The sequence below is a fragment of the Catharus ustulatus genome, chromosome 22 (genome assembly GCF_009819885.2).
Source record: "Catharus ustulatus isolate bCatUst1 chromosome 22, bCatUst1.pri.v2, whole genome shotgun sequence".
Taxonomy (NCBI): Eukaryota; Metazoa; Chordata; class Aves; order Passeriformes; family Turdidae; genus Catharus; species Catharus ustulatus.
The window spans coordinates 5,445,266-5,472,897 of record NC_046242.1 but is presented as its reverse complement, the minus strand read 5'-3'; the positions used below and the strand labels follow the sequence as shown (position 1 = coordinate 5,472,897).

The following is a 27,632-nucleotide window of genomic DNA, read 5'->3' as shown; positions in this document are numbered from 1 at the left end:
GGAATATTGACACAATATTCCCTTCAAAGCAAATGGAAACTGAAGCTTTTTATTGAACCTGTTTTTTTCTTTAATCTCAGCTTTTAGAACAAGACATTCAACGTTACCATTCATTTTTTCACCACATGTCACAAGTTCAGCTGGGCTCCTGCAGCTTTAGCTGCAGCTGAATGTTGTCTGCTTCCCTAGAAGTCCTCAAAGTGAAGATTTCTGGAGAAGCAGACACTTAAACACACACAAAACCAGAAAATGCAATTGGGTTTTACTAATGAGGCAGGCTCTTTGCTGCATGCACCTCTCCACCAGAAACAAGTCCCACTTTAGCAGACACCAACAGCAGCTTTTGTCTTTGTCTAACTTGAGAGCTGTGCTGCACAGAAGTGGGAAGGCAGTTAATGTATGCAAAGTTTGCTCGAGCAGAAAATGCTTGATCTGGTCAGGGACTGGAAGAACAGAAGCTTTGCATTCCAAACAAAAGATTCCCCCAGGAATGGGAGGTACTTGAAGATGTCCACTTCTGCATCTGGAATTAAAAGCTGAGATTTCTCACAGAGAAATGCAAATCAATTAAGTGAACCAAGAAATGTTTGGGGAGGAGAAGAAAAATATTTGGCAGGCAAACACTAAAACGTCGAGCAGCTCTGTGGGAGTCGTGTCCCAGGGACTGGACCAAAAACATAATTAGTCTGTTGTGGAGATAAACACCAAGCTTGTGTTCTGTTTTCTCATCCCAAACACCTCCTGGGCACTTGCTGCCTCACATCCTCCCTCCAGCAGCAGTGCTCCAGGTGTGTGAAACACCGGGGGGAGGAAGGGCTTTAGCAAAGTGTGAAATGTTCCTTCCAAAGTGCACAAGTAGTAAACAACATTTCCTCTGGGTTTGCACTGCTCCCAGCCACACTGGGGGCATGTGTGGTATTCCCAGCTGCTGTCACCTGCCTGGGAGCTGGATAGCAGCTCTGGATCCACAGTCTCTCACACCTGGCAGCAGCCAGAGCTGCCCAAGTGTCCCCACAGAGGTAAAGAGGCCACCAGTCCCACCAGGCTGGCAAGGAAACGAGGGGCTTCAAATGTAGATCACATCTGAGTCATGCTGCTGAACCTGCAGGCAAATCAAAGAGGGGAATCAGTGCTGCCTTAAAGTAACTCCCTTTGTCTGGGTCTTTCCTCCAACTCTGGAGCCTTTTGCAAGATGTTCTGCAACAGCTGTTTCTTGCTTCTTTAAACAAATGTATTTGCCTCACCCCTGAGTTTAGTCTTAAAAGTTGCTCTGTTGCCTCAGAAAGAGCTGCTCAGCTGTGTCCTTTAGCTCTAAGCACACCAGCCCTGAAGGAGGCATTGAATGTTATATTCAGGAGCTTTTAATTGATGCTCAACCCCTCCAGTTGTGTTCAGATAAACCACAGCAAATCCATCAGGCTTTGCCCCATTCCCAATGCCTTGCCCAATTAGCATTGCCCACAGAGAGCTGATTTCCTCCCCACTGCTCCAGACCACATTTCCTCTCAGCTCCTCTTCACTCTCCAGCCCAGTGACATTTCAAAGCAGGTGTTTTTCTCCTGACACCCAGCTCATTGCTCTTCAAGCCTCTTTGACAGGGAGCACATGGAAGAGAATCTGTTGGGAGCCTGGGTATTTTATTGGTCTCTTCCTCTCTGCCTTTTAAAAGCAGAAGACAGGCACAGTATGTTTTAAGCTCTCTATACCTGGGAGCACATTTCTCATTTCCAAGTCTGGCTGGTACAAATAAAATTTAACACAGATCCTCCTACTGTGTACAGACATCTCTGCTTCATTTACCAAGGCTTACAGCTTTGCACTCCAGCTTAGATCAGAAGTGAGAAAAAACAGGCAGCCTCTAGTTATAAACATTCCCAAATGATGTGCCAGCACCAGGGGCTCCAAAATCCTGCAAAAGCCTTCTCAGCTGTGAGGCAGGGACAGAGCAGGACAAACCAGGCACCACCCTCTCTGAACTCTCAACTTTTAGGCAACATTTAGGAATTTACTTAAGAATCTGATCACCTTTAGAATCTGTTTTCTGGTTCCTGTGCCCACACTGTTGGCAGCCAAGGAATTGGCTTGGGAAGATGACTTTTCCACTGGCACTGTGTGCTGAATTTTGTTGGTGCAGGGCCAGCTGCTTGCAGTGTTTAACAAGTAAGCAGGGAAAGGTCTTTGGAGATTTACATCCAATGAATCCCCACTTTCAGAGGTTTTCATCCATGATGGGGCCTTTAAAAGAAAAGAGCACATGGAAATTTAATGTCCTTTCTATATCAACACTTATTAAGCCAAAAAGAACATCAGATGAGCAGTCAGAAAATAAAGGCCATCTTTCCTCATCATTTTTCAAGCCTCCCTTGAAAAAACCATTGACTCAGAGCCATTTTTGCTACATGAGGGACAACCTGCAGCCAAAGCCAGCCCTATTCCTGCCCTGCTTCAGGAAGAAGCTGAAGAATTTATTTAAATAACAAATAACTTATGACAAAAATCTGGGTCTAGTTCCTCATTGCCTTCAAAAAAAAAAATACACCAAGGATTTTATGACTTTCAGCAACCACAGAGCACATGAATGCAAATGTGATGCAAACTGTAAGAAACCACATTTAAATGTGTTAGTCACAACAATTTCATTTGCTCCAAGACCTTAAACCCTGACTGTGATTTCATAATCATAAAATGATTATTTTTTGCTGATGGTCCTGGTATTCAGCACATGAAAAAGGCCTTCAGATTTTGTTTTTGCCATGAATTTTCCTCTAAAAATGTTCATGCTTTTAATAATTCATCAGGGGTGCTAAAGGCTTGGGCTGGAAAACAGCAGCTCCTTTTGGCACACCCACACAGTTCCATTTTAGGGTTCATGCTGGAGAAAGGAGCAGGGATTTTGGAAAGGAGCAGGGATTTTGGGTTCTTACACTTCCTAAGGAGCGATGCAAGGAGCCCAGGACTTCATTCCAATGACTGCAAAGCCCAGCCTGTTTTTCCTCCAGTTTCAGAGCATGAATTTCAGACTTCAGTTCTTTCAGTCGATCTTCGAATTTCCTGCTCTTTTCTAAGTAGTCCAGCCTGGATATATTGGAGACAAAAAGTTTAGAGTGGCACAGTTTAACTCAAGACCAGGGGTTTGTAGAAGGAGGAGAGTTGGTTTTTGTTTCATTTCATGTTTTACAAGTAAAATGAACTCTGGCAATGCCAGCCTGGTTCCCCTGACCTTGTGACAAGAGATTTCATTTCTTTCCTTTTTGCTTCCTTTTTACCAAGCATTTCCTTCCAGACTAAGGGAAGTCTGATGGATCAGCCCCCAGCAATTTCACACTTTAGCACTAGAGGGAAACTTCTGTCCTCTCACGTGCTGTTAGTTCAGCAAAGTGCTTTGTCCCTCCCCAAGACAGAAGGTTCTGGATTTATCATGGCTTGATGCCACCAAAAAACCCTTCCCCTGTGTGAAAAGCCAGTCTGACACAGACATCACCCACATCAGTAAAAGCCATATGGACATCCCAAATGATTAGAAGATGAACTGTGATTCCCAAAGATTTCAGTGCCTTTCTCACACATCTGCAGCACAAGCAAGCTGCTACCTCTCTCTCTCGATCTCAAAGGAGAGTCTCTTGAGGTCGATGTCCTTCAAATCCAGCTTGATGGAGCCCTTGTCAAAGGTGGCATCTCTGCTGTCACCTGGGGAGTACTGGGGGTACTTGGCCATGTGCTGCAAGAGGAAACACGAGCACTGTCAGTCAGATCTGATGGACTGATTTGGGATTTATCTCCTCAGCTCTGCAAGAATGCCATGTTGAGCTATTTCCTGAGACACACAGATGCTCCTGCAGCCCTTCCCCTGCACCCAGCTGAAGTCCACAGCCCACAGATCCAAGAGCAGGGATTTATCCTGGCTGCAGTGTTTCTATTTCAGTAGAGAATGGAAGTCCAGCCTCAGCAGGGCTGGGGCAGAAGAGGGAGTTGGGGCACAGAACTTGAGCAGTGCTTTCTTGCTGGGGACAGCTTCACCTGCTTTGCCTAAATTCAAATGGATGTGCCAGGATGACACAGCTGGCTCAGCACAACCACATCCACAAAAACTGCCTGGCTGAAATGGTACCAGGAGTTAGGCATGAAGGCAAGACAGCCTCTGCTCCCCAAGTCCATCACCAGTTCTGGTTTTAACTTTTGCCTTGCCTTTCCTGAACAAACCCAACTTCCATCCTCGCTACACTGCCATTCCACACCAGTTTGTTCCCCAGTTGGATGCCACTACTCAGCTTGATGGGGGCTATAAAAATGTCATCAACACCTGAATATCCCTGAAGATGAAGTGGTGCCCAGTGGAGCAGAACTTACAGGGTAATTAAGCCTGGTTATGTCTAAGAGCTTCTGCTTGGCTTTGCGTTCGGCCTCGCGGGCTTCGTGCAGGTCTTGTTTCAGGTGCTCTGCTTCCTTGGCTCTGCAAGAAAAACATCCTGAGGGGAATGGCTGATGCTTTCCAGCCACACATGGACTTCAGAGCTCACCAACTTCCAGAGAACAAGGCCAGTACTGTGCTGTCTTTACACCAAGGCACTTGTGGGAGGATGCTCACATGGAGAGTTGAATAGGCACAGCAGGACAGACACTCCTGCACAAAGTGGCTGAATTAACATGATTTCCCTACTCCTCATTTCCATGGGCTCACTTACAGCCTGCTGATAAAGATTCTCTCCAGGCCATCAGAGATCTTCCCTGAGGTGGGGAGAGGTTGCCCTTTATTTTGGCAAGCTTCTTGGCAGTGTCCTAAAACAAGCAGAAGGATTTCTTAACAAGTTAAAAATCCTCTGTCAACACTGGCCTGCTCTGCATGCTCAGGGAATATGCAAACACTCAGAGTGGTTTATGTTCCACATGAGTTTACCTGGTTTTACACTTCTTAAAGATCTGAAAGGGAAACAAGAGACCATTCCCTCGGTACTGATGAGTGAAAACAGCCTCATATCACACAGAGTATAAAGAGTAAATTTAGACAGGTAGTCAGCACTCAAATAATAACACTAAACAGAAGATGTTCCTGCATTCTGGATCCTTCTGTTAAAGATCTCTACAGCTTTGCAGCTGATCCTCTGTAAACCTGACCTGCAATACAACAGCAGCATCCATGAGGAACAAGCAGGCACAAGGAGGTTCAGTCCCTCTGAAGTGTCACTTTAGGAGTAATTCCCCCCTCCTGAGCTTGGCTCTGAGGACAGCAGCACTCCCTGAGAGCACAGGGTGCCAGGGAAGGAGCCCCCACCTCCTGTCAGACTCCTTCACCAGCTTCACCGCGATCAGCTCCGCCTCCCGCATCTTCTGCTCCATCAGCCGCTTCTCCTCCTTGCTTTTCAGGGCTGTGATCTCCAGCCTCTGGCGTTCCTGCTCAGCCTCTGCAGCATTCTGGGCCAGCAGCTTGGCCTCTTCTTCTGCAATCTGGGCTTTCTCAGCCAGCAGCTCTGCTGCTTCCTGGGATCGGAGCTGGGGACAAAGAATATTTTTTAGTTCCTTGTCTAGAACCTACAAAATCACCCCTGCTGGCAGGCAGGCAGGAGACAACTTCTACCAAGAGACCAAGTGATAAAATATTATTTCTTAAATAAAAACCAGACACAATTTCAGGGTCTAATGTTCCTCCTCTGCTCCAGAATTTCCTGTGTTTCACCTCTACAAAGCAAGGAGAAAAATCTTAGAGCTGGACAAAGCTGAAGTCAGCCCCTTCAGTTGCCTCTTTCTCCCAATTTCAGCTCCAAGATCGTTTCCTTTCCATCCCTCTCAGCCTGAAGAGAGCACTGGGAGCCAAATCCAGGGAGGGAATGGCTCACAGATCATGGCAGATCAGGGTTTTCCCAGTGATTCCTGCATGCCCTTCCTACCAGGGATCAGAAACCCTTCCAGCCTTGTCTGAGCTACAATTCCTGGTGTCAAAAAAAAATCCTGCTTCCAAACCAAGAAAGCCCATCAAGCACAAGAATATTCACCAGGGCCTCATTGGCCTGCCTGGCCTCATCTTCCAGCTGGAAAAGGCGCCTCTCAAGGTCTTCTTTGGCTCTCTCAGCTTCTTCTCGGAGCTGCTTCTCCCTGGCCAGCCTCTGGTTCTCCATCTGGAAGAAGGATGAGCAAGAGTTGGTGGGATTGCAGTAGAATCTCACCTGGGCCTGAGTGAAATGTTTCAAATGGAGAAGGGGATGCTCTCCAGCTGGGATGCTCACAGAGATCTGACTGAACTTTGCAGCACTGAACTGCTCAGGCTGGTTATGTCAGACTGCTGGGAGAGCCCTTGGATTGATCTGGTTTGTGCCCCAAATCTTTGGGATCTCCTCTCAAACACCTCTGACCTCCTCAGATGGCACAGAGCTGCTCCCACATTCAGTCCTGCTGCACTCCCTCACCTCCCACACACCCTGCTGGAATACAGGAGCAGCAAGGGCACCAGCTGCAATAATGATCACTGTCTTCTACAACACAGGAGCAGGAAGAATTTACCTTTTTTCTGGCTTTTTCCTCCCTGGCTTGTGCTTTCATTTGCTGGATCTCTATGGAGTCCACTTTTCTCCTCCTCATAAATAGGTCATGGTTTCCAATGCACAACTGGAAAATCTGGGTAGGAAAGGCAAAGCAAATGGGATTTTGATGGATTTGTGCCCCTGCCAGAGGGACAAAGAGGCCCACCCTGGCCTCACAGGACAATTCTGACTTCAGCACAAGTGCTGGCAGCTCCAGGAAAATCAGCACCCAGGACAGGCTCACAGCCAGGCACACAACAGTTGAGGTAAATTTGTAACATGATCAGAGATTGCTCCTGTCCTTCATCTCCCTCTGATCCCATTGCCCTGAATTACACAGGCTGAGATCCCAAGATCCCAATTTTACAAACAATATTTCTCAGTCAGGCTCAGCTTTAAAGCAGGAAAGCAGTTCACTCACCAGTTTGTTCACTTTGAGCTGAGAGGAAAAGAACTTGAAGACTTCTGCTTTTTTGTCAAGGGGTTTAATAGTTAACTACACAGGCAAAAAGGAAAAAAAAAACAAAAGAAGCACAGTGAGGAGGAAAGTCAAGTTGAAACTATTAAAATCAACTCAAACTTGAGCACATCTCCACTTCTCTCTGGGGAAGCAGTGATTTATGGCACAAACAGAGGCAGAGTGTCGGAAAACTTTTTCTCCATAGAATCAGGATGTGGTGGAGGATAAACCCCCAGGTCCAACCCTGTGCCAGTGTGAAGGTTTTTTCCTGATGCCACCTGAGCACTGCCCCCTGTCCCCAGAGCTCTGCAACAAGCCCTGGTTTTCAGAACAGGACACAGCAGCAATCCTGCCTTAGAGCCAAGGAAATGTCCAACATCTCTCAGAACAGCAACAACTGAAGGGATAAACAAATGTGTCAAGGACCCAAGGACTTGTTCTTCAGAGCAGCAGGTGAAAGTCCTGCAGAATTCCTCATTTTTCAGTCCCAAGCTGTTCCCAGAGGCCAGGCAGGGTTTTCCTGCTTCACTCCATACCTTGTGCTCTCTTTAGCTGCAGAACAAAATAAGGCCCCTCTTTTTTTGTTTAAGGCCCTATTTTTTGTGTCTCAGAGGTTCCCTGGCACTCTATTCCTCTAATTTATTTGCAGGGTAATTCCTCTATAATTCCAGGGCATCTGAGTCACCAGGATCATAAAATCCTGGAGCTCCTTTCACCCTCCAGGTAATGACTGGCTGCCTTTTGAGGAGCAAGGCTGTGATGTGGCACTGAATCAAGTGAAGCTGAAACACAGGGCTGCTCAATTTCCCCCAAACAGGGAGTTAAAGCAGTTTATTCACAGATTTCACGGAAAGTTTGATTATAGCAAAACTGTTTTGGAGGCAGCAAACCTGTAGTCTCCTCTGGTTTAATGGACATGAATCTAAAATCTCATCTCAATTTTAGATCTCAGTTTTCTGTGGGCTGTTTTCCAAAAAACCCACAGGAAATGGAATAGGCTGTGCTGCACTTTGGCTGACAAATTCCAGGTATTCCAGTACCACTGTAGTTTTCCTGGATTTTTTTTTTTCTGATTACAGCCTTCCATGCAGCCCATGATTTGGACTGAGAATAAATTTTCCCCACTCCTTCACTTTCTAGAAGCAAAAGCTGGGCTTCACAGTGAAATCATGTCCCAACAAAGTGAGAAGTGAGGCAGAAAACCATTAACATCTCCCTGCATGTCTCCTCTTGCCACTGGGCTCCAAGCCTCAGCTTCTGCATGTGCAAACAGCATTAAGGTTTTATGGATCATGGAATTCCTGCTGGGATAACTGAGGAAGCCAGCCATGGTGGCATTCATAATATCTGTCTTTTTCAGAGATCAACACATTTGTTTTGCAAAGGCCAAGCAGCAGGGAAGGAGCCAGAACAGAGTCAGAGCTCAGAGCAGCCTCAGGGAACTGAGGTTTGGAGCTCATCTGCAAGGCAGGGATGTTATTTTTAGTTTTGTAACAAAGCTCCCCAGGATTTTCCCCTTCTCCCCCAAAATTATTTCAACAGAGGAAGCTTTCAGCCTGTTCCAAGAATCCCAGTCCACACCCATGCCCATGGAAAAAGAATAATACATCAAAGCCATCATACCTCTTTCTCACTACAGGAAATGTTTCTGATAGAGCTCCACTCAAAGGATTTATTGGGGGAGAACCTGTTATTAATGCTGTAGATATGAATACCTTTGGCATCAACTCCAAGCAGGAGATCTGTGTGGTTTTTATTTTGCTAAAAAACAAGAGAGATCAGTAAATGACATTTTTGGTGACATTAAACAACCATAGACAAGAAGCATGTATGTTAATATATTGACATTTATTTGTATTTTAGTAAAATGGTGTTTATATAAAATATTATGAATGCTGGCACTGGTAATAATAAATTCAGTCCTCTAGGCTGGTTATAGCAGCTCAAATTATTTCTCCTTCCTATTCCACACCTGGAGTTACTCAAAACTTTTGTGAGGCTTTAAAATATTAATCTTAACTGTTTTATTCACCTGTTCATTTTGCAGGCAAAAAAACCAAGTCAGAAGAAAACCAACAGCAGGAAAAAGCAGAAGTCAGGAGTCCCAATTCCAACCTCCCTGGAGGATTTTAAAAGAACAGCACCATTATCTGCAGCAAGTAAAAAGTGCTAAAATAAGGCACTTACAGCAATTGGGAAATAATTGACACCGTACATTTCCAAGTCTTGGGCAATTTTCAGGTAGTTCATCTCAGCTTCATCCCTGGAGAATAAAGCCATGATTATGAAATTCCTTTCCAGCCTTTCTCTCCTGGCTGACTCTCCATTTCCCACTTAAAAAAAACCAGGCAATCTGGCCCTTTGTACAAACTTACTTCAGGTTTGCCATCTTCCTCTTAATAATAGGAAAAAAAGATAATAGAAACAGCATCTGGACAGAATAAAGGCAGTAAAGTTGCACTTATTTCAAAAGGTGACTCATGCACAGTGTAATCTTCATTAAAATTCATTAAAAGTCTTATCCTTGTGTTAGTTTTGCCACTCCATGTCTTGGAAAACCACCCTTCCATTGTTTTCCATGAATATATTTCCTTCAGGAAATAGAGTTCATTGAGAAATCAGTCTTGGACAGAGCTCTTGGCCAAGGCCAAAGAAGAGTGAGAATCTCTCCACCCACTTTTCTCCTCCCTTCAAGGTAAATCAATAAGTCTTGAGGAAAATATTCAATTAAAATAATGCTAAAAAGCCTCCAGAACAGAGAGAAACAGAACCCAAATATTAGGAAAAGCTGCCTCTGGGTGTTAACAGATCCTATTCATTGTTTAATTGGATTTCCAGATGGGCTGAAAAAAAAAAATCCCATAAATAAATGTATGGGGTTTGCAAGAAATGCAAAAGTTTCCCACCTGGCAATGCCCCTGTGCTCAGCATACCAAGCAGTGATCTTCTCTTCCCACATCTCTGCTGTCAGCTGGTACTGCCTGAGCACCTGCAGGGCAAGGAAGGAGGTTGGACCCCTGGGAAAACCCAAATCCAACTTCTGCCTCTCCCAAGCAAAGAGAACACAGAGGTGCAGTTCACAGCTGGGTCATTCTGCACAGTTTTTAATGCTCTGGTTAATCCCCAGCAATATCTGCATTGCAAAGAGGAGGTTCAAAGATTTGGTTTTGTATAAAATTCACTCACCCTTTTAGGTAACAGCTCATCATGGGCTAGAAAGCCTGGCTCGTGGAAATTTGGGTCATAGTCACCATACTGTCCCAAAAAAGAAAAGTTATTTCAGTTTGTTAGAGGCAGAATGTTGAGGGAGTTTGAAGTGAAAGCTTGAGGCAGATTTTATTTTGGTTCCCCTGCACACATCCCCTGATGGGAGCAGTCCATGGAGGATCCTTCCAGCCCCTGTGCCATGCAGATGGTTCCAACACAGCCCCTGAGCCACTCACACATCAACTCCAGCCTGGAAACCTCCAATCCCAGCCTGGAAACCTCCAATCCCAGCCTGGAAACCTCCAATCCCAGCCTGGAAACCTCCAATCCCAGCCTGGAAACCTCCAATCCCAGCCTGGAAACCTCCAATCCCAGCCTGGAAACCTCCAATCCCAGCCTGGAAACCTCCAATCCCAGCCTGGAAACCTCCAATCCCAGCCTGGAAACCTCCAATCCCAGCCTGGAAACCTCCAATCCCAGCCTGGAAACCTCCAATCCCAGCCTGGAAACCTCCAATCCCAGCCTGGAAACCTCCAATCAATCCCCACCTGGAAAAATGTCAATCCCAGCCTGGAAATCTCAGCCCTATCCTGGAAACCTCCAATCCCAGCCTGGAAACCTCCAATCCCAGCCTGGAAAACCTTCAATCCCCACCTGGAAAAATGTCAATCTCAGTCTGGAAAACCTTCAACCCCATCCTGGAAACCTCCAATCCTAACCTGGAAACCTTCAATACCAACCTGGAAAATCTCCAATCCAATCCTGGAAACCTTCAATCCCATCCTTGAAACCTCCAATCAATCCCAACCTAGAAAATCTTCCATCCCCATCCTAGAAAACTTCAATGCCAACCTGAAAACCCCAATCCCAGCCTGGAAAATCTCCAATCCCCAGCCTGGAAACCTCCAATCCCAGCCTGCAAAACTTCAATCAATCCCAGCCTAGAAAACCTTCAATCCCCACCTGGAAAAATGTCAATCCCAGTCTGGAAAATCCCCAATCCTATCCTGGAAAACCTTCAATCAATCCCAACCTAGAAAATCTTCAATCCCCATCCTAGAAAACGTCAATTCCAACCTGGAAACCTCCAATCCCATCCTGGAAACCTCCAATCAATCCCAACCTAGAAAACCTTCAATGCCAGCCTGGGAAATTTCAATGCCAACCTGAAAACCTCAATCTAATCCTAAAAAATCTTCAATCTCCACCTGGAAAACCTTCAATGCCAACCTGGAAACCTCCAATCCCATCCTGGAAACTGCAGCTCTGGAGGAATCTCCCACGAATTCACCCTCTGAAGCAGAGGAATGGGAGCTGCACACAAGGACAGCCCTGCTAAATAAATTGTGTGCAGCTCCTGCCACAGTGCAAGTCAGGTTCTTGGTGGCAAGAAAGGGAACAGAGCTCTGAGAAACACAAAAAATCTTTGTGACCTCCCATTGTGGGCTCTGTTTTGAGCACATTCTGAATCCATGATGATTTCTAAAACAACAGGCAATCATTCTAGTCTGGAGAAAGATTACACTAAAATGTTAGGTCCAAATAAATCACCTAAATTGCAGAAGCATAGTAAAAAAAAAATCCTTGTAGTGGCATTTAGTATTTTTTTTTTCCCTAGTTGTGCTTGTACCTCTCAACTTAACCAGCAAATTTTAACCCTGCTGTGTTTTACACACCACCATGTAGATATGTTGGTTAAACCAGAAAAAAAATCAACAAAAAAGAGATTTTCTATGCACAAACCTTGGCCTGAACAGCATAAGAAGCCAGTAAAACTGTAGCTTCTGGTGAGCAATAGATTTCCTCATCCAGGATCTGCTTCTTAACCTAAACCAACAGAGAAAGGGAGCAAGAACAAGAAGCTTCAAGTCAGGACTTAAGTCAGGCTTGAAATGGAAGCAGGCATGCCCAGACTTGGCAGCAAATATCACCTTTAGGAGTTAATAACAGCAACAAGAAATTGGCATTCAGGAGCACAGGAAGCCTTTAGTTAGCATTGCATTTAATGAGACCAAAAATGCCAGTCAGCTCTCTGCACAACTTACATAAGGAGTCCCATAAAAGAATATCCTATAAAACATCAATTTTATTGTCTGTGCTTCATTTCTTTTAACAATCCTTTTTTTTTTTTCCTGCCTGCTTTGGAAAAGTCAGCCTTGCATCATGTCAGACATCACATTTTAGGTTGGGAGGGATCTCTGGAGGTCAGGTCCAAGCAGAGCAGACTCAGGGCTGTGCAGCTGCCATATAAAAACCATAAGAAATGTTCTCCAGCTTTCCAGAATGAGAGAATAAAGGAGATCCTCAAAAGAGAAGCTGAATAATAAAGCACTTAATTTATTCATTTGCAATGGTCTAAGCACAATCAGACAAAGCTAAAGAGTCTTTCAACATTCTTTTCAGTTTAATAACCTGTGGTGCCACCAAGAGCAGAGGTGCAATAGTTTGTAAGGTGGTGCTTGATTTTAAATCAGTTGTGCAATTTCTGTTTGAAAACCTAAAGAGGGAAGGGGAAATTAATCTTCCCAAATCCTCCTCTCAGGTGTATTTAGCTTAGGAACAAGCACAAGGCAACAAAATTTTGCTTTGTTCACAGTCTTAAACATTTCCAAATAGAAAAATTACTTCAGGTAGCACGAGTTCTGTTTACAAACACACCTCTCTGGTGCTGGGGACTGAAATGAAGCACCAAGAAACTTTTTGCTTTTAAATTTAGTCCCTGCTGAGCACAATCTGTGAAGCTGAGTTACAGTGCAGGGAACATTCTTTCTAAGCTGTTAAAATGGAAAGAATGAAAAGATTTTTTTCTTCCAATTTGGAAAGCTCCAGCTTTCATTCTCCACAGTGCAAATCATGCTCCAGAATTTAAACATTGTGGATAAATGCCCCACAAGTGTCTGGGTTGTTTTGGTTTTTTGGGTTTTTTTCCTGATCAGTTTTTACAAGGACTTTTTGTTAAACTTCATGAAGAAGCAATAAATTACCTTATCTTTAAGCAAACAAAATTTAGCTTTAGTCATTGACATTTATGCAGGCATTTATGCCACATTAATTTGCAAAGGTCTGAAGAGTCAGGAGAGCTGAAATCTTCAGGCATCCAGATGTCTGTACATGTTTTTCCTATTAGCATCCAGGTGTGAGCTGAAGTTCTTACAGTCAGGAAACTTTGCAAGTTCCAATTTGTTTCAGCCTTGTTTTCCTACTTTGGAATGAGAAGAATTTGCTAATTGCATATCTGCTAGTTAAGGCAGGTTCAAGGAGAAAAGGAAAAAAAAAAAGTGGAAAAATTAGGATTAAAAGAGTAGGAAGAGTTTTGCTGTTCTCATCCCTTTCCAAAATTAGCTGAAGAAATAAATTAAAGGTTCTGGATGAAGTTCTGGTGGGTTTCTGCACCTCAGAGCTGCAGCATTTCCCCATTATTTCATTAGCACATCCTCCTCAGGGCACAGGGGAATTGACTGGTTTTATTTCCTGCTGCAGACTGAATTTACCCCAGCTACCTGCACAGACACATCCTGCTGGAATAAAGCAACAGAGGCTGAAACTTCCAGAGGGACCCCAGAGCAGCTCAGAGAGAAGCTGGATGTCCCAGACATGGGAAGTGACCATCCCAAACTCAGCTGAGGAGCTTTTCCTGCTTGATCCTTTTTGATAAAGCTCCAAGAATTTGCTCCTTCATCTGCTTTTTGATGGAGCTCAAATGGTGTTTGCTCTGCTGCTCTTAAACCTTGCCAGGTGAACAAACCTGAATTTCAGAATGCCTGTGAAATTCCATGATTTTTTATCCCTACAATCCAAAATTAAGTTAGGGAGTCCTTGTTTTCTAGAGGCTTTGCCCTCCACCACAAGATCTTCCTCACACTTCTTCCAGCAGTTCCAGCTTTGCATGAATTTTTATTTTTTTTTAAACACATATTAAGGAGCAAAACAAGCCTGGAGTATTCAGGTTTGGAATTATCCCCCAAATTGCTGGGTGTTGTCACAAAAACCTGCAGAAGATGAAAACATTCAGCTTACCTGGATACAAACCCACAGCAGGCAGCAGAGATGTTTGTATTTCATAAAAATAATGTCTACAAAGTTCTTGATAGAGCTGAAGCAAGCAAAATTATCCTGAGCTGCCAACAAGATCAAAGACAATGCAAAAGGACTGGGGGGAAATACAGAAGGAATTCATGGTTCAAAACCATTCCTGACCTGAAGGAAGAATAAATGCTGGGTAATTTCCTGTAAGAGTTCCTCTTCTACCTTCTCTGGGTAGAATTTGGCCAAAAAATGAAAGCTAATGGGATCTTCTTTAGGGATTTCTTGATCTAAAACCTGTTTGGAGATAAAATAAAATCAAATCAGCACCAGAAAGGATACATCAAGGTAATATTCCAGAGGAAAATCAGAAAGCAGCCAATAATCCACTTACAGCAGCCTTGCCATGTTTTAGAGGGAAGGGTAAATCTGAGCTTTAATCTAACAGCAATCAGTGGTGATTAGTGTGGGATGCTCCAGGTCAAATGGGATAGAAGCAATCAGAGCAAATAATCCAATTTTTGCCTTAAAAAAAGCTACCATGTCAAATCCTGAGCTGTCATGGAGCACATCCCTTAATCTCCCGTGCTCCAGAAAGTCAATATTTGTAGAAGTAAATAATGAATTGCACCCATTCAGCCTCCTGTACCTTTTTGTCCATCTTTAACCATGTGCACATCCCTTTAATTGTGTACTGCAAGCCAAAGAACCAAGTCTCCCTCAAACCAAGGGCTCGGCACACCAGGTCAAACAAATCCTTTCCCTTCCACTTCATCTGAAAGAGAAAAAAAAAAATCAAGAAAAAAAATAGTATATTCTAAATGAATTTGCTTCATTTTAGCCCTTTCTCCTATGAATCTTATTTCACCTTTAGGTTTTTAATGAAATATTCTTGCTGCTGTGTCAGAGTTGCTGGGTTCCACCTCCTCTCCTTCTCCAGACACATCCAGAGCAGCTGGAGCCGTTTAAGCACCAAGCACTTGAGGGAATGAGGATTGTACCACTGATTTCCTGGCATGTGGCAAATCCTTACTAATATTTGCCCAAATTTTTGATTCAATGGCTTATCCAAATTGCAGAGACAGGGGAAATCAGCTCAGGACACGGGGTAGGAATGCTGAACAATGAGAGCACATCCACCTTTCACACCCCTCAGGTATTTCAGTGGCACCAGGCCAAGCCTTTATCCTGCTCTGATTTAAATGAGTCTTCTTAAATGGTTTCATTTCAATTTAGCAGCCACAGAGGGCAAGCTTTGATTCAAGGTCCCAAATTCACACTCATCTGATTCCTTGTTTCTCCCACCAAAGAGGCTGCTCATCTGTTCCTTCTGTTTGACCACATTTCAGAAAGATGATTTTATCTAATTGCTAAAACTCAAAACTGAATGGCAAAAAAAAAAATAAAATGAACTTTTAGGCAGTATCTGAGTGAAAAGCTGGAAATAATCTCAGCAAAAAGAGCTGTGCTGCCTGGGGAGAAAGGAGAGGCAGCAAAGGAAGGAATACACAATTTGTTAACAAGGACTCTGATCTCTAAATCAAATTTTCCAAATCCTTTATTGTCACAACTCTGCCTGCAAGTACTCCAGAGCAGCAGTCATACAAGATTAATCTATTCTGTTTCTGAAGGACCTAATAAATTACATTAAATGGCTCACAGAACAGTCAGCTCTCACTAAAACTGCCAGTCCCACTGGAACTGAGTTTTCTAACTCCCCAAAATACCTGTGTGTCTTGTTTTGCTTTTGCTGGATGATTAGGAATTAATTAATCAGAGACAATTCTGTCCCTTCAACAGCACAGCCCAATTTATTTAGCAATTGATCATTTATTTTTTTCCAGCCATGATTTGCCTAATCAATTATCAGATAGCCATAATTAATAGAACTGCCAGCTTTTTCATCAATCTTTTTTTCTCCTCTGCCCAGACCAAACACCCAATGCAGGTAAAGAACTGGAGTTTGTAAATGGCAAATTGGAAAAGAATGTCCCAGCTCAACAAAAGTACCAATTTATAAATTAGCACCAGCTCTGGCCAGTTTATCTAAACTGTCTTAAAGAGTTGTGTCAGTAAAAACAAAAATAATGGAGAAGTGGGAATCCTTACAAACAACTGGAGTGCTTATGAAGGAAGCAGGTTTAGTTTTAATTTAGCTGTGTCAGTCAAATGGATTTCATGCAAACAGCTTTAAGTTCTGAACAGAGTTAAGAGAAGAACACACCTGAGATTATTTATAAAAATAACAGATCAGTTTTAACACCATCCAAGAGCTGATAATCTGAATTTTTTCAAATTTCTTGCTACTACAAAGGGCACTGCCCAACTGCCCAACACTCTCACCTCACAGCTGAACTCCATCTCAGCATCCACTGTTATAATCCTGACTTTGAAAGTCTTTGGTTGTTTCTTCTTCAGGCCTCTGATGGACATATTTTTCAGCTGATGAGGGCAGCCACACCTGAAATCAAACATGGAATGACGGAAATTCAGCAGCATTTCCTTGGTTAGATTCCAAAGAAGGATGAGTCCAAACATGCAGAATAAAGTCACCTTTAGAGATGTATTTTTTTGTGTTTAATGAGGTTATTGAAAGAAAAACTTTTAAAATTAGCTGGCTCCTTAAAGGAAGTTGCTCAGAAAATGTTATTGGTGTCTTCTCTCAGATTTTGGTTATCACAAATAAAATTCTCTTTCCCAAGGCTCTGTGCAGCATTTCCACTCAATAGAACACCAGAAAATTCAGCTAAATAAACTTTATGCTGTCAAATCCATCCTTTCCCATCAGTTATGGCTCCTTCAGCAACTCAACTGTTGAATTTCTTTATAACATGAGATTTTAACTCCCTGAAATTATACAAATGCCAAGAACACATGCATTGAAATTCAGCTGAATTTACCACATTCTCTTGTGCAACTAACTCATGATGATAAAAGTTATTTAGAACAGGAACTTTCCCTGTGAAGTTCCTGTGAAATTAATTTAATTTTGCAGAAGCTGATAGGAAATTCCATCAGAAATCTTCTATTTTAAATGCAATCACCTCCATGCCACCCAAAAAATGCTGCTTCCACTGGTACAAGGGTTTTGTGGAAGGCAAATATTGAAAAGTGGAGTTAAATGATGGTGTGGATCTGCTCCAGGCACTTCTCAGGCATTTCCTTCTGAGCATAGGAAATCAGCCTGTAAAGGCTTCTGTTTCTTTTTGCTTTATAAAATTAACAGGTCAAACTTGTGAAATGTAGTGAGAACCTGTGAACTGCACAGGGCAAGAGACTGAGGCATTCCTGGTTTCCTGCAATGTAAGACCATCACAGTGTGGCAGAATCCCAATCTCTCCTTGAGGAATTCCAAAATAAAGCCTTAGTTTCCACTGAAAATTTCCATTTGCCTGCACCTTCCAGGATTTTATAAAACATTTTGCTCTTTTTTTTTTTCTGCTGAGCTCTAAATTGGCTTGCAAATGTATTGATTTTCCACTTATTTCATTTGTGCCACTCACCCACAAATTCTGAGTGGTTTAGGAGGTGAAACAGATATGGAAGTTTTTCTTTACAGATTCTGGGGAAGTTGAGGCAGGGAAGAGATAAAATAGTTACCAAATCATAGGGATAGCAGAGGCAGAGCTGAGAACAAGTGATTGAGGAAACTCAGAGAGGGGAAGATGAGTTCAGGAGGAAATTCATCCTTCTGACACCATTGGGTGAATCCTCTCCCTCCAGCTGGCTCTGGTGGAGCTTCTGCTGAAGTCTTGTTTGGGTTTGGGGCACCACTGCTGGAGCTGGGAAGAGTCCAAAGGAGAGGTCCAAGGGCTACAGAATCACCTGTGGTGAGAGGACAGCACTGGTTAGAGCAGAAAGGACAAGGGCTGAGACATTGCAATGGCTGCTCTTCAGGACAAGGAATAATGGGCTTCATGATGTGGAAAATTTCCACACTGAGGAAAATTCCAGAATAATTTGCCCAGTACCTGCCCATGAGAGGCCACACCACCAAAAAAAAAAAGGGAAAGTCAAGGAACAGCACACCCAGAGCCCCAATCCCATCCCCTGCTCCTCAGGGATTGTATTTTACACTGAAAAGCAGATCCTGCCACAGACTTTCCTCTCTAATTTAGGCAGCTCAGTGCACCCAGCTGAGCAGAGCTCAGGTCCTCTGTACTCAGCACAGCAAAGAGTTTTTAATTAAAGAAAAAAGGAATATTGAAAATCCCAAAATGACCACAGCAATACTGACAGGGAGAGCATCATGTGAGGGCATCCTAACCAGCAGTAAATTACCACAGGCATTTTCTGATCTCTAATCTGCAAAATTAAATTTTAACCTGTTGCATTCCAAAACCCTTTTCCATCAGTTTTCTTCAAAACTGTAAATAATTTTACCATTGGATATAGCATTTCTAGCCTGATAACTACTGAGACTTCTACACAAAACTAGAAATAATTTTATTAGTTTTTAGAAGAAACATCAATGGCTGAAAACTAAGGAGAAAAAAAGCTTCATAATTCATTTTTAATATGTAACCTGAAGCAGCCAGCTGAGTTAAATGGGAACTTGGAGTTAGGGCCAGTACAGAACATTCTCAGAGTTTCATATGGAAAATTCTGAACAGATAAAATTGAGCAGCTGGAGAAAAATGTACTAATTTTCTCAAAATATGAGAAAAATACCAGAGCTTCTTATTTGGACTTTGAAGTTATTTCTTTTTTCTTATATAACCAGGTTGAAACGACAATATAATTTGTTCAACATTTCCAATGGCATTTTTTTTTTGTTCTTTCCAGAAATTTTATTCCATGGAAAAGTACATTCTGACTCACAGCAAAAAGACATTTTTGAATATCAAATTTTCCCCAGAAAAGTAAACTGCATTTTAATCAATAGCACTGGTAAAGAAATTGGAAAAGGGTTTTCACACTGAATAGCTGAAATGAATGTCAGATCCTGACAACAGAAACAAGAGCACTTAGACAAGATTTTAGAAAAAGAACTTTTTCAAATAAAGAGAAATCTTGCTGGAAAAAAAAAAAAAAGACAATCTGGGTTTGCAATTTTTTGTAAATCCCTTCCCTAGATCCTTGCTACCAACAGTCTTTAAGTGGGAATCGATGCTCCAAGGCAGAGTTCCTGCTCCAGCTCCTGTGATTTATTCCTGCAGGTGCCACAGGGATCCAGAAGGAGCAAAACGTGATGATCAGAGCACGGATGTAAAATAGGGCAGGGTGATAAAAGATTCCTGCCCAGGCAGAACCTGGAACAGAGAGTTCAGGAGCTGGGAGGTGATAAAAGCTTGGTGTGGGGAGGGGAACAGAAAGGCAGCGATGGGAATAAAATGGGAAGGATAAAAGATGAAAGGAGGAACATCCAGCAGCTCTGGATTTGAGTGTGGTCCCTCCTGGACAATGGGAAGCAGAGCAGGAAGAACTGGCCAGGTGAGTGTTGCTGATCTGGGTCAGCTCTGTGCTTTGATCCACGTGGGGAGGAACCACACAGCAGAAACCACTCAGGGAGAGAGAGAAAAGCGCAATCAGCACCACCACACGCTCAGCGAGCTCGATAAATCCACCTTGCAGACAAATATCTCAAGCTGCCACAGAGCGAGAGTGCAATCTGTGAATGGATGGGGCTCTGCAGGGCTGTAAAAACTTCCCTTCACGTGGCACGGGCTCTCAGTGACAGCTCCCACCATCCATCACACTTGGGGCAGCCTCACTCGAGAGAAAAATCATCTGTTTTTACACACACATACACAAAATCCAGCAGCACTTTCTGAGGTGAGAACCCAGGTGCAGACAGGCAAAGAATTAATGGCAATTGAGAGCCCTCTCTTACACCCCTAAAATGAATCTGGTCACAAAGATCATCCTTACAGGATGCTGAAAATTCCTTACTGGAGCTGGAAATATAAAACCTTTGGGAAAGCAATGAGGATTCAAGAGACGATGCTTGGGAATTATTTTAAGAGCCACCAGCAGAAGATGCTTGAAGCAAACACTACAAAAGCACACTAACACAGCCACTACTACAGTTTGAAAGAGTGTCATCGCTGAAATATTTACTGCAGCTCCGAGTGGCAAATTCCCCTGACTCATTATGTTTCTCCCAGTTGCTGAATTTCCATACTCCAGCTCAGGAATTAATGCGAGCGATTTGAATGCAGACAGCCCAGGCGAGCGTCGTGGGCTTTGTGCAGTTGTTGACTCACGCTCCTGCCTGTGCTCCCTGCCCGAGGAACAACAATTTAAGCAAAGAATTCACTGCTTTAAAATGGGGCAGCGAGATAAAGGCTTTTCTTACCCCTCACTCTAAAAAGAAGTTATCTAAAGTCACCAGTTGGAATCAAGACTTACCTCACAGATCCTTTTTGGAATGATGATAAGAAGGGGGGAAAAAATTCTCTTTTAATTCAAAAACTCCGTATTTTCCCCGCAGACAGCAATATCCAGCCCTCACAAGTTCTGCCAGTGAGAATAAAATCCAAGAACAACTTTTCTACTTGATCCCCTTTCCCTTTGTTTCCATGAAGTGCAGCATGTTAGCGCCCTCTGAAAAATCAAAGGATTGCTTTCCCAGGTGATAGGAACGGCTCTTAACCATTTCCTGCCTGCACCAGGGCTCCTCCCAACTCCCCTGCTCTGAAATTCAAGTAACCAAGCACTAAAATATGAGAAACCCACGAGTTTTGCCTTGGATAGCTGTAAAAAATTGATAATGAACTTCCAAATAACTGCTGGGGTGGTATCTGATCAAATTATTTCAGGAGTGTCTCCTGTTCTCCCCATATCAGCCACCTTAAGAAGGGAAACTGCCTGGAGTTGTGCTGGTAATTAAAAATGATTCCCTACCTGTCCTCTTCCTGTTGTGACAGATTGTGGGACACCCACACCAAAAAGAGAACAAGGCTGAAAATTGGGCAGCAGCCAAAATACCAGCAGAAAGTGGTGAGCACATTTAAATAAAACAGGGATGGCCTCAGCCTGAAGTCACAGGGAGCACATTACCTCAAAGTCCAATAATTTGGCCATTATTAAGTTTTTAAGTGGTTTGAGTTTGGTTTTTTGGGGTTTTTTTTTGGGTTTTTTGTTTACCCTTCATTTTATACATAGATTTAGAGAAACTGAGTATCTGCCAGTTTATGGATAGCAAGGACAGGCCAGCTCTCACTCCATATCTACTACAATTATTTATACATGGAAAAACCTTCAAGATTTGATCACTTAACAGCAGGGGGAAAAGCACAACACTTGTTGACGTGCAGAAACCTCCAAGAGGCTGCACTGAGAGCAGCTCCATCCCCAAAATTCCGTGCAAAGGGGTCCCTCAGCACCCACAGCCTGGGTTTGTTTGGAAGAGGAGGCTCAGGGAGGAATCTCATCACTCCCACAGTTACCTGAGAGCAGTTTGTGGTCAGGTAGGGGCACTCTTTTACCATGCTTGCAGTGAGAAGACAAGAAAAAACAGCTTTAAATTGAGATGGGAGATCCAGATTAGATATTTGAATGAAATGTTTTCACTGTTTGGGTGGTCAGGTACAGGATAGGTGGTGGGGTTTCCATCCCTGGAAATGTCTGGATTGGTGCTGGTGATGTGGTTTGGGGTTATAGCAGCAGTGCTGGATACACAGTTGGACTCGACAAGAATCACAGAATATCCTGGGTTAGAAGGGACCCCTGAGGAACATGGAGCCCAGCTCCTGACAGCGCACAGGACATCCCAGGAATCCCAATTGTTATCTGAGTTCGTGAGCTCTGCCAGGTTTGGTGCCATAACCACCACCCCAAAGAGCCTGTTCCACCATGCTCTGGGTGAAAAACCTTCCCCTGATACCCAACACAAACCTCCCCTGACTCAGCTCCAGCCATTTCCTCAAGCTTTGTCACACAGGAGACAGAAGAGATCGCTACCAGCTCCACCTCTTCCCCTCATGAGAATACTGAAGACCACAACGTGTCCTAACTTCAATCGCATCTTCTCTGAACTAAACAAACCAAGTGACCTCAGCCACTCCTCTTAAGGCTTCCTTACACATCCTCCACCACCATTAAAGGATCTTTTAAGGACTCTTAGCGAGCTCTTCCAACTTTAGCTAAACATTTTAACATCTCCCCAAGCCCACAAGCCACCCGCGTTTCTCCCTCAGCGCCTCTGAGGGGGCAGCCCCCGGCGGCCCCCTTAAATAGGGCCGGGAAGCCCCGCCCCCTGGCCCCGCCCAGGCCCCGCCCCTTCCCGCCGCGCGGCGCTTCCGTGCTGGGCGCCGCCCGTTCCGGGCCCGTCCCTTTAAGGCCCCCGAGGCGCGGCGGCGGCAGCGGCGGTGAGAGGGGCCGGGGCTCCCGGGGCTGGCTGTGGGGGTTCCCCGTACTGGAGCTGTGCTCTGGCTGCTGCATGAACCGCCCGCCTGAGCCCTGTTGTCTGTGCGGCCCTGCTGGCGCGGCGGCTCCGGGCAGGGCCTGGTGCGGAGCGCTGTGGGGGGGGCTGAGGGCTCCGTCTCTGCTTTCATTTCTGCTTTTATCCCTTTCTGCTTGTGCTGTACACGCCTGTCTGCCCCAGGGTACAGGAATGCTCCCCACACTGAGTCCTTCCAGCCCTGAGCACCCCAAGTCAGGAGAGGGAAAAGCACCCCCGAGTATTTGCTGCAGTGTTTCATCCCATTGCTGTGTCCCTAAACTCTAATTCTCATGTGCTGCGATATTAAACCAAGTGTCTTACAAATCGTGGGGTGTGGAGGATTCACAGGTGTTGGTTATGTCTGAATGGGAGAGAAAATGGTCATTAATCTCCATGAGTTTTAATATTGATTTTTCTGTTGGCTTTTCCCCTGACTCTTGCGAGAGTGGTACAGAAAACTCTCCTTAACTAAACCGAAGAAGGTAATGGAATATAATTTACTTGCAGGAAAGAACTGAAGAGCAAATACACGTGCTATAGATCAGACAGCTCTTTGATGTGTCATTTATGGCTTGAGAAGCTCATTACCTTCCTTGGGTTTCATCAGCTCAGCTGATAATGAGAGGCACAGAAGCAGAAGACTTTGAACAAAAGCTGTGGGCTGCTGCCTTGTTTGTTCTGCTGAACAGGTTTCCAGCCAAAACAGCTGCTGGAGTGTGAGTCAAATGAATAATTTCCACAGCCACGCTTTTTCTCTGTTTGTGACAATTTTAAGGTCTCATCCTCATACTGTTCTGTGCGCTTTTACTGACAGCAAGGACATGGTGCCATCCCTTCTATGTTGTCAAAAAGGCTGAGCTAGTGAATAAACTTTTTTTAAGAGTTCTGAACTGTTCTTCCAACAAAATGGCCCAATGAAGCTGTTAGTGTAAAATAAGGAAAATTTTGGTGTTGATCAGAAAACAATTATGTTTTTTACTTTGTTACAATAACACATCTGCTCTTCTTGCTGCCAGGCACTGCATGACCATAACTGAACAATGTCTGTCCCACGTGGAGCTATCCATGCAAAATGGATAGTGGGGAAGGTGATTGGGACCAAAATGCAGAAAACTGCCAAAGTGAGAGTGACAAGGCTGGTGCTGGATCCCTACTTGCTAAAGGTAACACCAGTGAACAACTCTTGCCTGCTGGGTTTTGTGTTTTGTGCAGAAATGTTCTGCTGATTTGACTCTGAGAAGTTTTGTTGAGTCTTTACAAATCAAACTCCTTAAGGATCTGGCTGTGGGGATGAAAAGCAGTGAGTGCTGAGGACTTACAAATTACCTGCTAAATGTATTTCTTTGAAGTGCCTTGTTAATGCACTTCATTTGATCTTTTTGGGAAGGTAAGCTTTTGTTGTTGCACGCTTAGATTTGGTTTTTCATGTCGATGTGGAGCATGCTTTGGGGATTTGACAGTTTATTAGTCACTTGTACAATAAATTTTATAGCTGGTTTTTTCTGTGTGCATAATTGTAACATTTCTGTGATCTTGAATTTATCCCTTGTTAATGCACTTCAAACAGGAATGTTAAAAATTGTATTTTCTCTATTTTAAGAAGGGAAACAGTGGTATGGTACATGGAGGTAGAATAAGTTGCTTTTGCTGACCAGGTTAAGGATGGAGTCAGGATTGAAAAATGGGGCTTGTGGAGTCCATTTCAATATTTTATCCAGTAGAAGAACTTCTATTTCTTAACCTAACTTATTTCTTAAAGGATTCTCAATTCTGCTGTACCAATAAGAAAAAATAGGCTTTTTATATTAAAAAATTATTTCAGCAAGCAAACTCACATGAAAAACTTCCAAATGCAGATTTCAGAGCTTTTTCTTCCCTTTCCTCCTTTCCTCCAGGCTCAGTTGGCAACACTACCCTGGCAAGAGATTGGGAAGGGTAGTGCTGTGCTTTCTGTGGAGAACCTGTAGAGTGCACAGTTGCATTTCTCTTCATGATCCAAACTGAATCTCACCTTAGAAGATACATAAAACTTCAGTGAAACTTATTTATTTGTTGTTAATTATATATTTACCCATCGCGTAATTTTGAAATATAATGCCAAGATTTCTTTTTTTATTATTCTTTTTGTTCCTTTTGCAGTTCTTTAACAAAAGAAAAACCTATTTTGCCCATGACCCACTGCAGCAGTGTGTTGTTGGAGACATTGTTCTTCTGAAAGCTCTGCCCGAGCGAAGGAGCAAACACGTGAAACACGAACTGGCTGAAATTGTGTTCAAGGTTGGCAATGTCATAGATCCCATCACAGGAAAGCCCTGTGCAGGAACCAGATTCCTGGAAAACCTGCCAGATTCTGAGAACCTCACCGAGGCAGATACTACTTATCTAAGTGAGAAACTTCAGGAACTTAAAGTTTGTTCCACAGATAAATAGTGGGGGGGAAATACTTTAAGCAGAGGGCTTCCAGTTTTTGTCTCTCTCTGTCAGGGATGTTTGAGGCCCTGCTGTGATATGTTAAATGTTTCAGTGAAATCTGTAGTTCAAATAAATAGTAAATGTAGTTGCTTATGCAAAGAGATGTTGCAGATTGATGGGTTACCTGGAGCTTTGAATGAAAATACAGAGAAAAATGCAAGTTTAGTGTTCACACTTCATTTTGTTGTCTGTAGTTTTGCCCCAGTGACAGTTCCCAAAGGCAGCTGCCCTCCTGGAATGACCTCTCTGTGTTAAGAGAAGACTACAACTGTGTGATGTTTAATTTTGGTGGGAGGGTCATTATATTTTTTGATCTGTATTTCAGGCAGTCTTTTGTGGTTTTTAGGGTTACTGGAGATGATGCTATTAAAGCTTTTGGAAGGAAGTGTAGAATTTTAAAACCAGCTGCATGCTTGTGTCCTTATTTCCTCTTATAGTGCCTTTTGACTTCCAAACTCTAACAAAAACACAGCCCTTTACCTTTATAGTGGCAGAGAGGTGAGAATCAAGGCTTTGGGCAGCTTAGTGTGGTTGGCTCTGTCACCTGTCCAAAGGCAGGATTTCCTCCTGGGAGAGCTGGATCTCTTTGAGCTGACAGCAGGACAGCTGGTGAGAATACAAAGCTCAAAAGTAAAGGTGATTAGATTTAGTCTTATCAGAAAAGCTAATTAAAATAACACATTTTGGGGAGATAGAGGAGCTGGTTTGCTGCATGATTTAACGTGGAGCTGAAGGGCAGAGCAGTTAATGATGAGAGATGACTTTATCCTGGTGCAGCTCTGGGGATCTCATGTCCTCTCCTCCAGGGCAAGCTGAGAGCCTGCAGCTGTTGCAGCAGCCTCATGTTCCTCACTTTGGATCTAAAAGGGCATCTGCCTCAAAATGTGGCAGTGTGGGAGGGGAGAGTGGGATATGAGAGCTGTGAGAAATCCTTTCCAAAGTGTCTGTTGGTCTTTAGGGTCAGAAGCAAAACGAGGTGCATCAGACCTAAAATCTTATCCTCTGATCTAAAATATCTCACTTTAAACAACTGAGTAGCTTGCAGTTTCGTTCTCTGCTGTTGACAGGTTATTAAAGATCATTTACCCTTTAACTTCCTGCACAAAATCAGTTCTGGCTGCCTAAAAAGCCTGGCTGAACCCAGCAAAGGATTTGGGACAGCAGGAATGAGGAAATTAAAGTTTCTCTGGTGCTTCAAAGCAAAAAATGCTCCTCTTTAAATGCCAGTGTTCATGTGGGATGTCAAGGAATCTTCACTGAAATGTCTCTGTGTAAAATACTGTGGGCACAGGTTGTGGAAGTGCCTTGAGCATGTGGCTGTAGGGTTTTTCTTGTTCTTAGGTTTATGTAAATTCCTCAGGAACTGGAGCTGGATGATTAAAGCAGAGGAGAGGAGAAACCTGAGCTCTGACTTGTGCCCAGGTGAATGTAAAATGTGAAACTTCATCCAAGCAGAGATTGGGAGAACTTGGATATGGGGTAGAATTTCTCCCTGGGCTGTAGGAAATGCCCTGAAGTTGTACCCAAGCAGAACTTGACCCTTAATATATGGGGATATGAGTGTTCTAATAACTAGATAATTATAAAAAAAAACAGAAAAGGTTTCCTGTTTGCTTAACAGGTTGCATCTCCATCTAATTAGGGGAGTGAATATTTTCTTGTCTTTCTTGTGTTTTCCCTTGAGTAGTTGTGAAAATGCCATTTTTTTTTTCTGTAAGATTGATGCATCACAGAAGGTTATAATTTTTCCAGTGTAGGCTCTGAGAGGGTTGCTCAAGAACTTGCCACACTGTCAGATCAAAATGTGACTAAAACCAAATTATATATCAGACTGTGTTATTTAATAGAGTAATGGCAATTGTAGGTTAAATTGTTTTAAAGTACAAAGATGGTATTTTTGTGATAAAGCACATCATTTGTGTTATCTTCTGGATTAGTCTCAGAGAGTGCTGATAGAAAAATCATCAGATGGAAAGGGAAAGTTTATAGGGCCAAGATAGAATCATTATAGGTGTTATGTGGAATGATAAGGATTAGTCACTGACTGCTTTATGTGTTTATTGGCTGCTTGCTTTTAGAACTGACCTTTAATTATAACCCTAATTATCACTTTATCCTTAATTTGAAGTAGTTTAAGGATTCGATGCCAGCACACACCTCGCTCTCAGCCAAAATACCTCTGAGTACAGAGGAGCAGTGTGAGGGAAACCCTTCAGCTGCCAAGGAGTGAAAAATGTACCAGGAGAACAACAAACTGGGGCTGGGGATCCTCTAAATCCAACTGGGTCCCCTAAAACCAGGGCTGGGATTCCCAAAATTGGGACTGCAGTTCCCCATTTGAACCCTGATGGCTCCAAACTGGGCCCAGGGTCCCCCCCCAAACTGGGACTGGAGGTTCTCAAAAATGGGGTTTGGGCATCTTGGCTAAATCCAAATGGGTCTTTCCCCAACTTGGGTACCCCCCAAACTGGGGCTGGGTCCCCCTAAATCCAACTCTCGGTGTCCCCGAACTGGGGCTGGGGATTTCAAAAAGTAGAGTTGGGGTTCCCTATGTCTGAATAGGTGCCCCCAA

At 43.5% G+C, this 27,632-nt stretch overlaps 2 protein-coding genes across 3 annotated transcripts; one reads left to right on the top strand and one right to left on the bottom strand.

The window, feature by feature from the left end:
* Positions 1–35: 35 nt before the first annotated feature.
* On the bottom strand, positions 36–20,736 carry LOC117005862 (merlin-like). The gene is made up of 19 exons (XM_033077923.1): positions 20,554–20,736; positions 17,803–18,027; positions 16,546–16,663; positions 14,852–14,977; positions 14,377–14,499; positions 11,923–12,006; positions 10,159–10,227; positions 9,879–9,961; positions 9,160–9,235; positions 8,596–8,733; positions 6,934–7,008; positions 6,493–6,606; positions 5,988–6,110; positions 5,270–5,487; positions 4,348–4,450; positions 3,591–3,718; positions 2,925–3,075; positions 2,026–2,235; positions 36–1,102 (listed from the first exon to the last, which is right to left on the bottom strand). The coding sequence occupies exons 2-19, from the start codon at positions 17,808–17,810 to the stop codon at positions 1,067–1,069; spliced, it is 1,983 nt and encodes a 660-aa protein (XP_032933814.1). The 5' UTR covers positions 17,811–18,027; positions 20,554–20,736; the 3' UTR covers positions 36–1,066.
* A 1,689-nt stretch (positions 20,737–22,425) lies between these two features.
* Positions 22,426–25,464, top strand: MRPS17 (mitochondrial ribosomal protein S17). Of its 2 annotated transcripts, none has more exons than XM_033078028.1 (3): positions 22,426–22,514; positions 23,605–23,751; positions 24,728–25,464. In XM_033078028.1, exons 2-3 carry the CDS (start codon positions 23,629–23,631, stop codon positions 25,016–25,018), a joined length of 414 nt encoding a protein of 137 aa, XP_032933919.1. In that variant the 5' UTR covers positions 22,426–22,514; positions 23,605–23,628; the 3' UTR covers positions 25,019–25,464. The 2 variants fall into 2 exon arrangements, with proteins under 2 accessions (XP_032933919.1, XP_032933920.1); XM_033078029.2 differs by lacking the exon at positions 22,426–22,514 and adding an exon at positions 23,084–23,304.
* Positions 25,465–27,632: the final 2,168 nt, after the last annotated feature.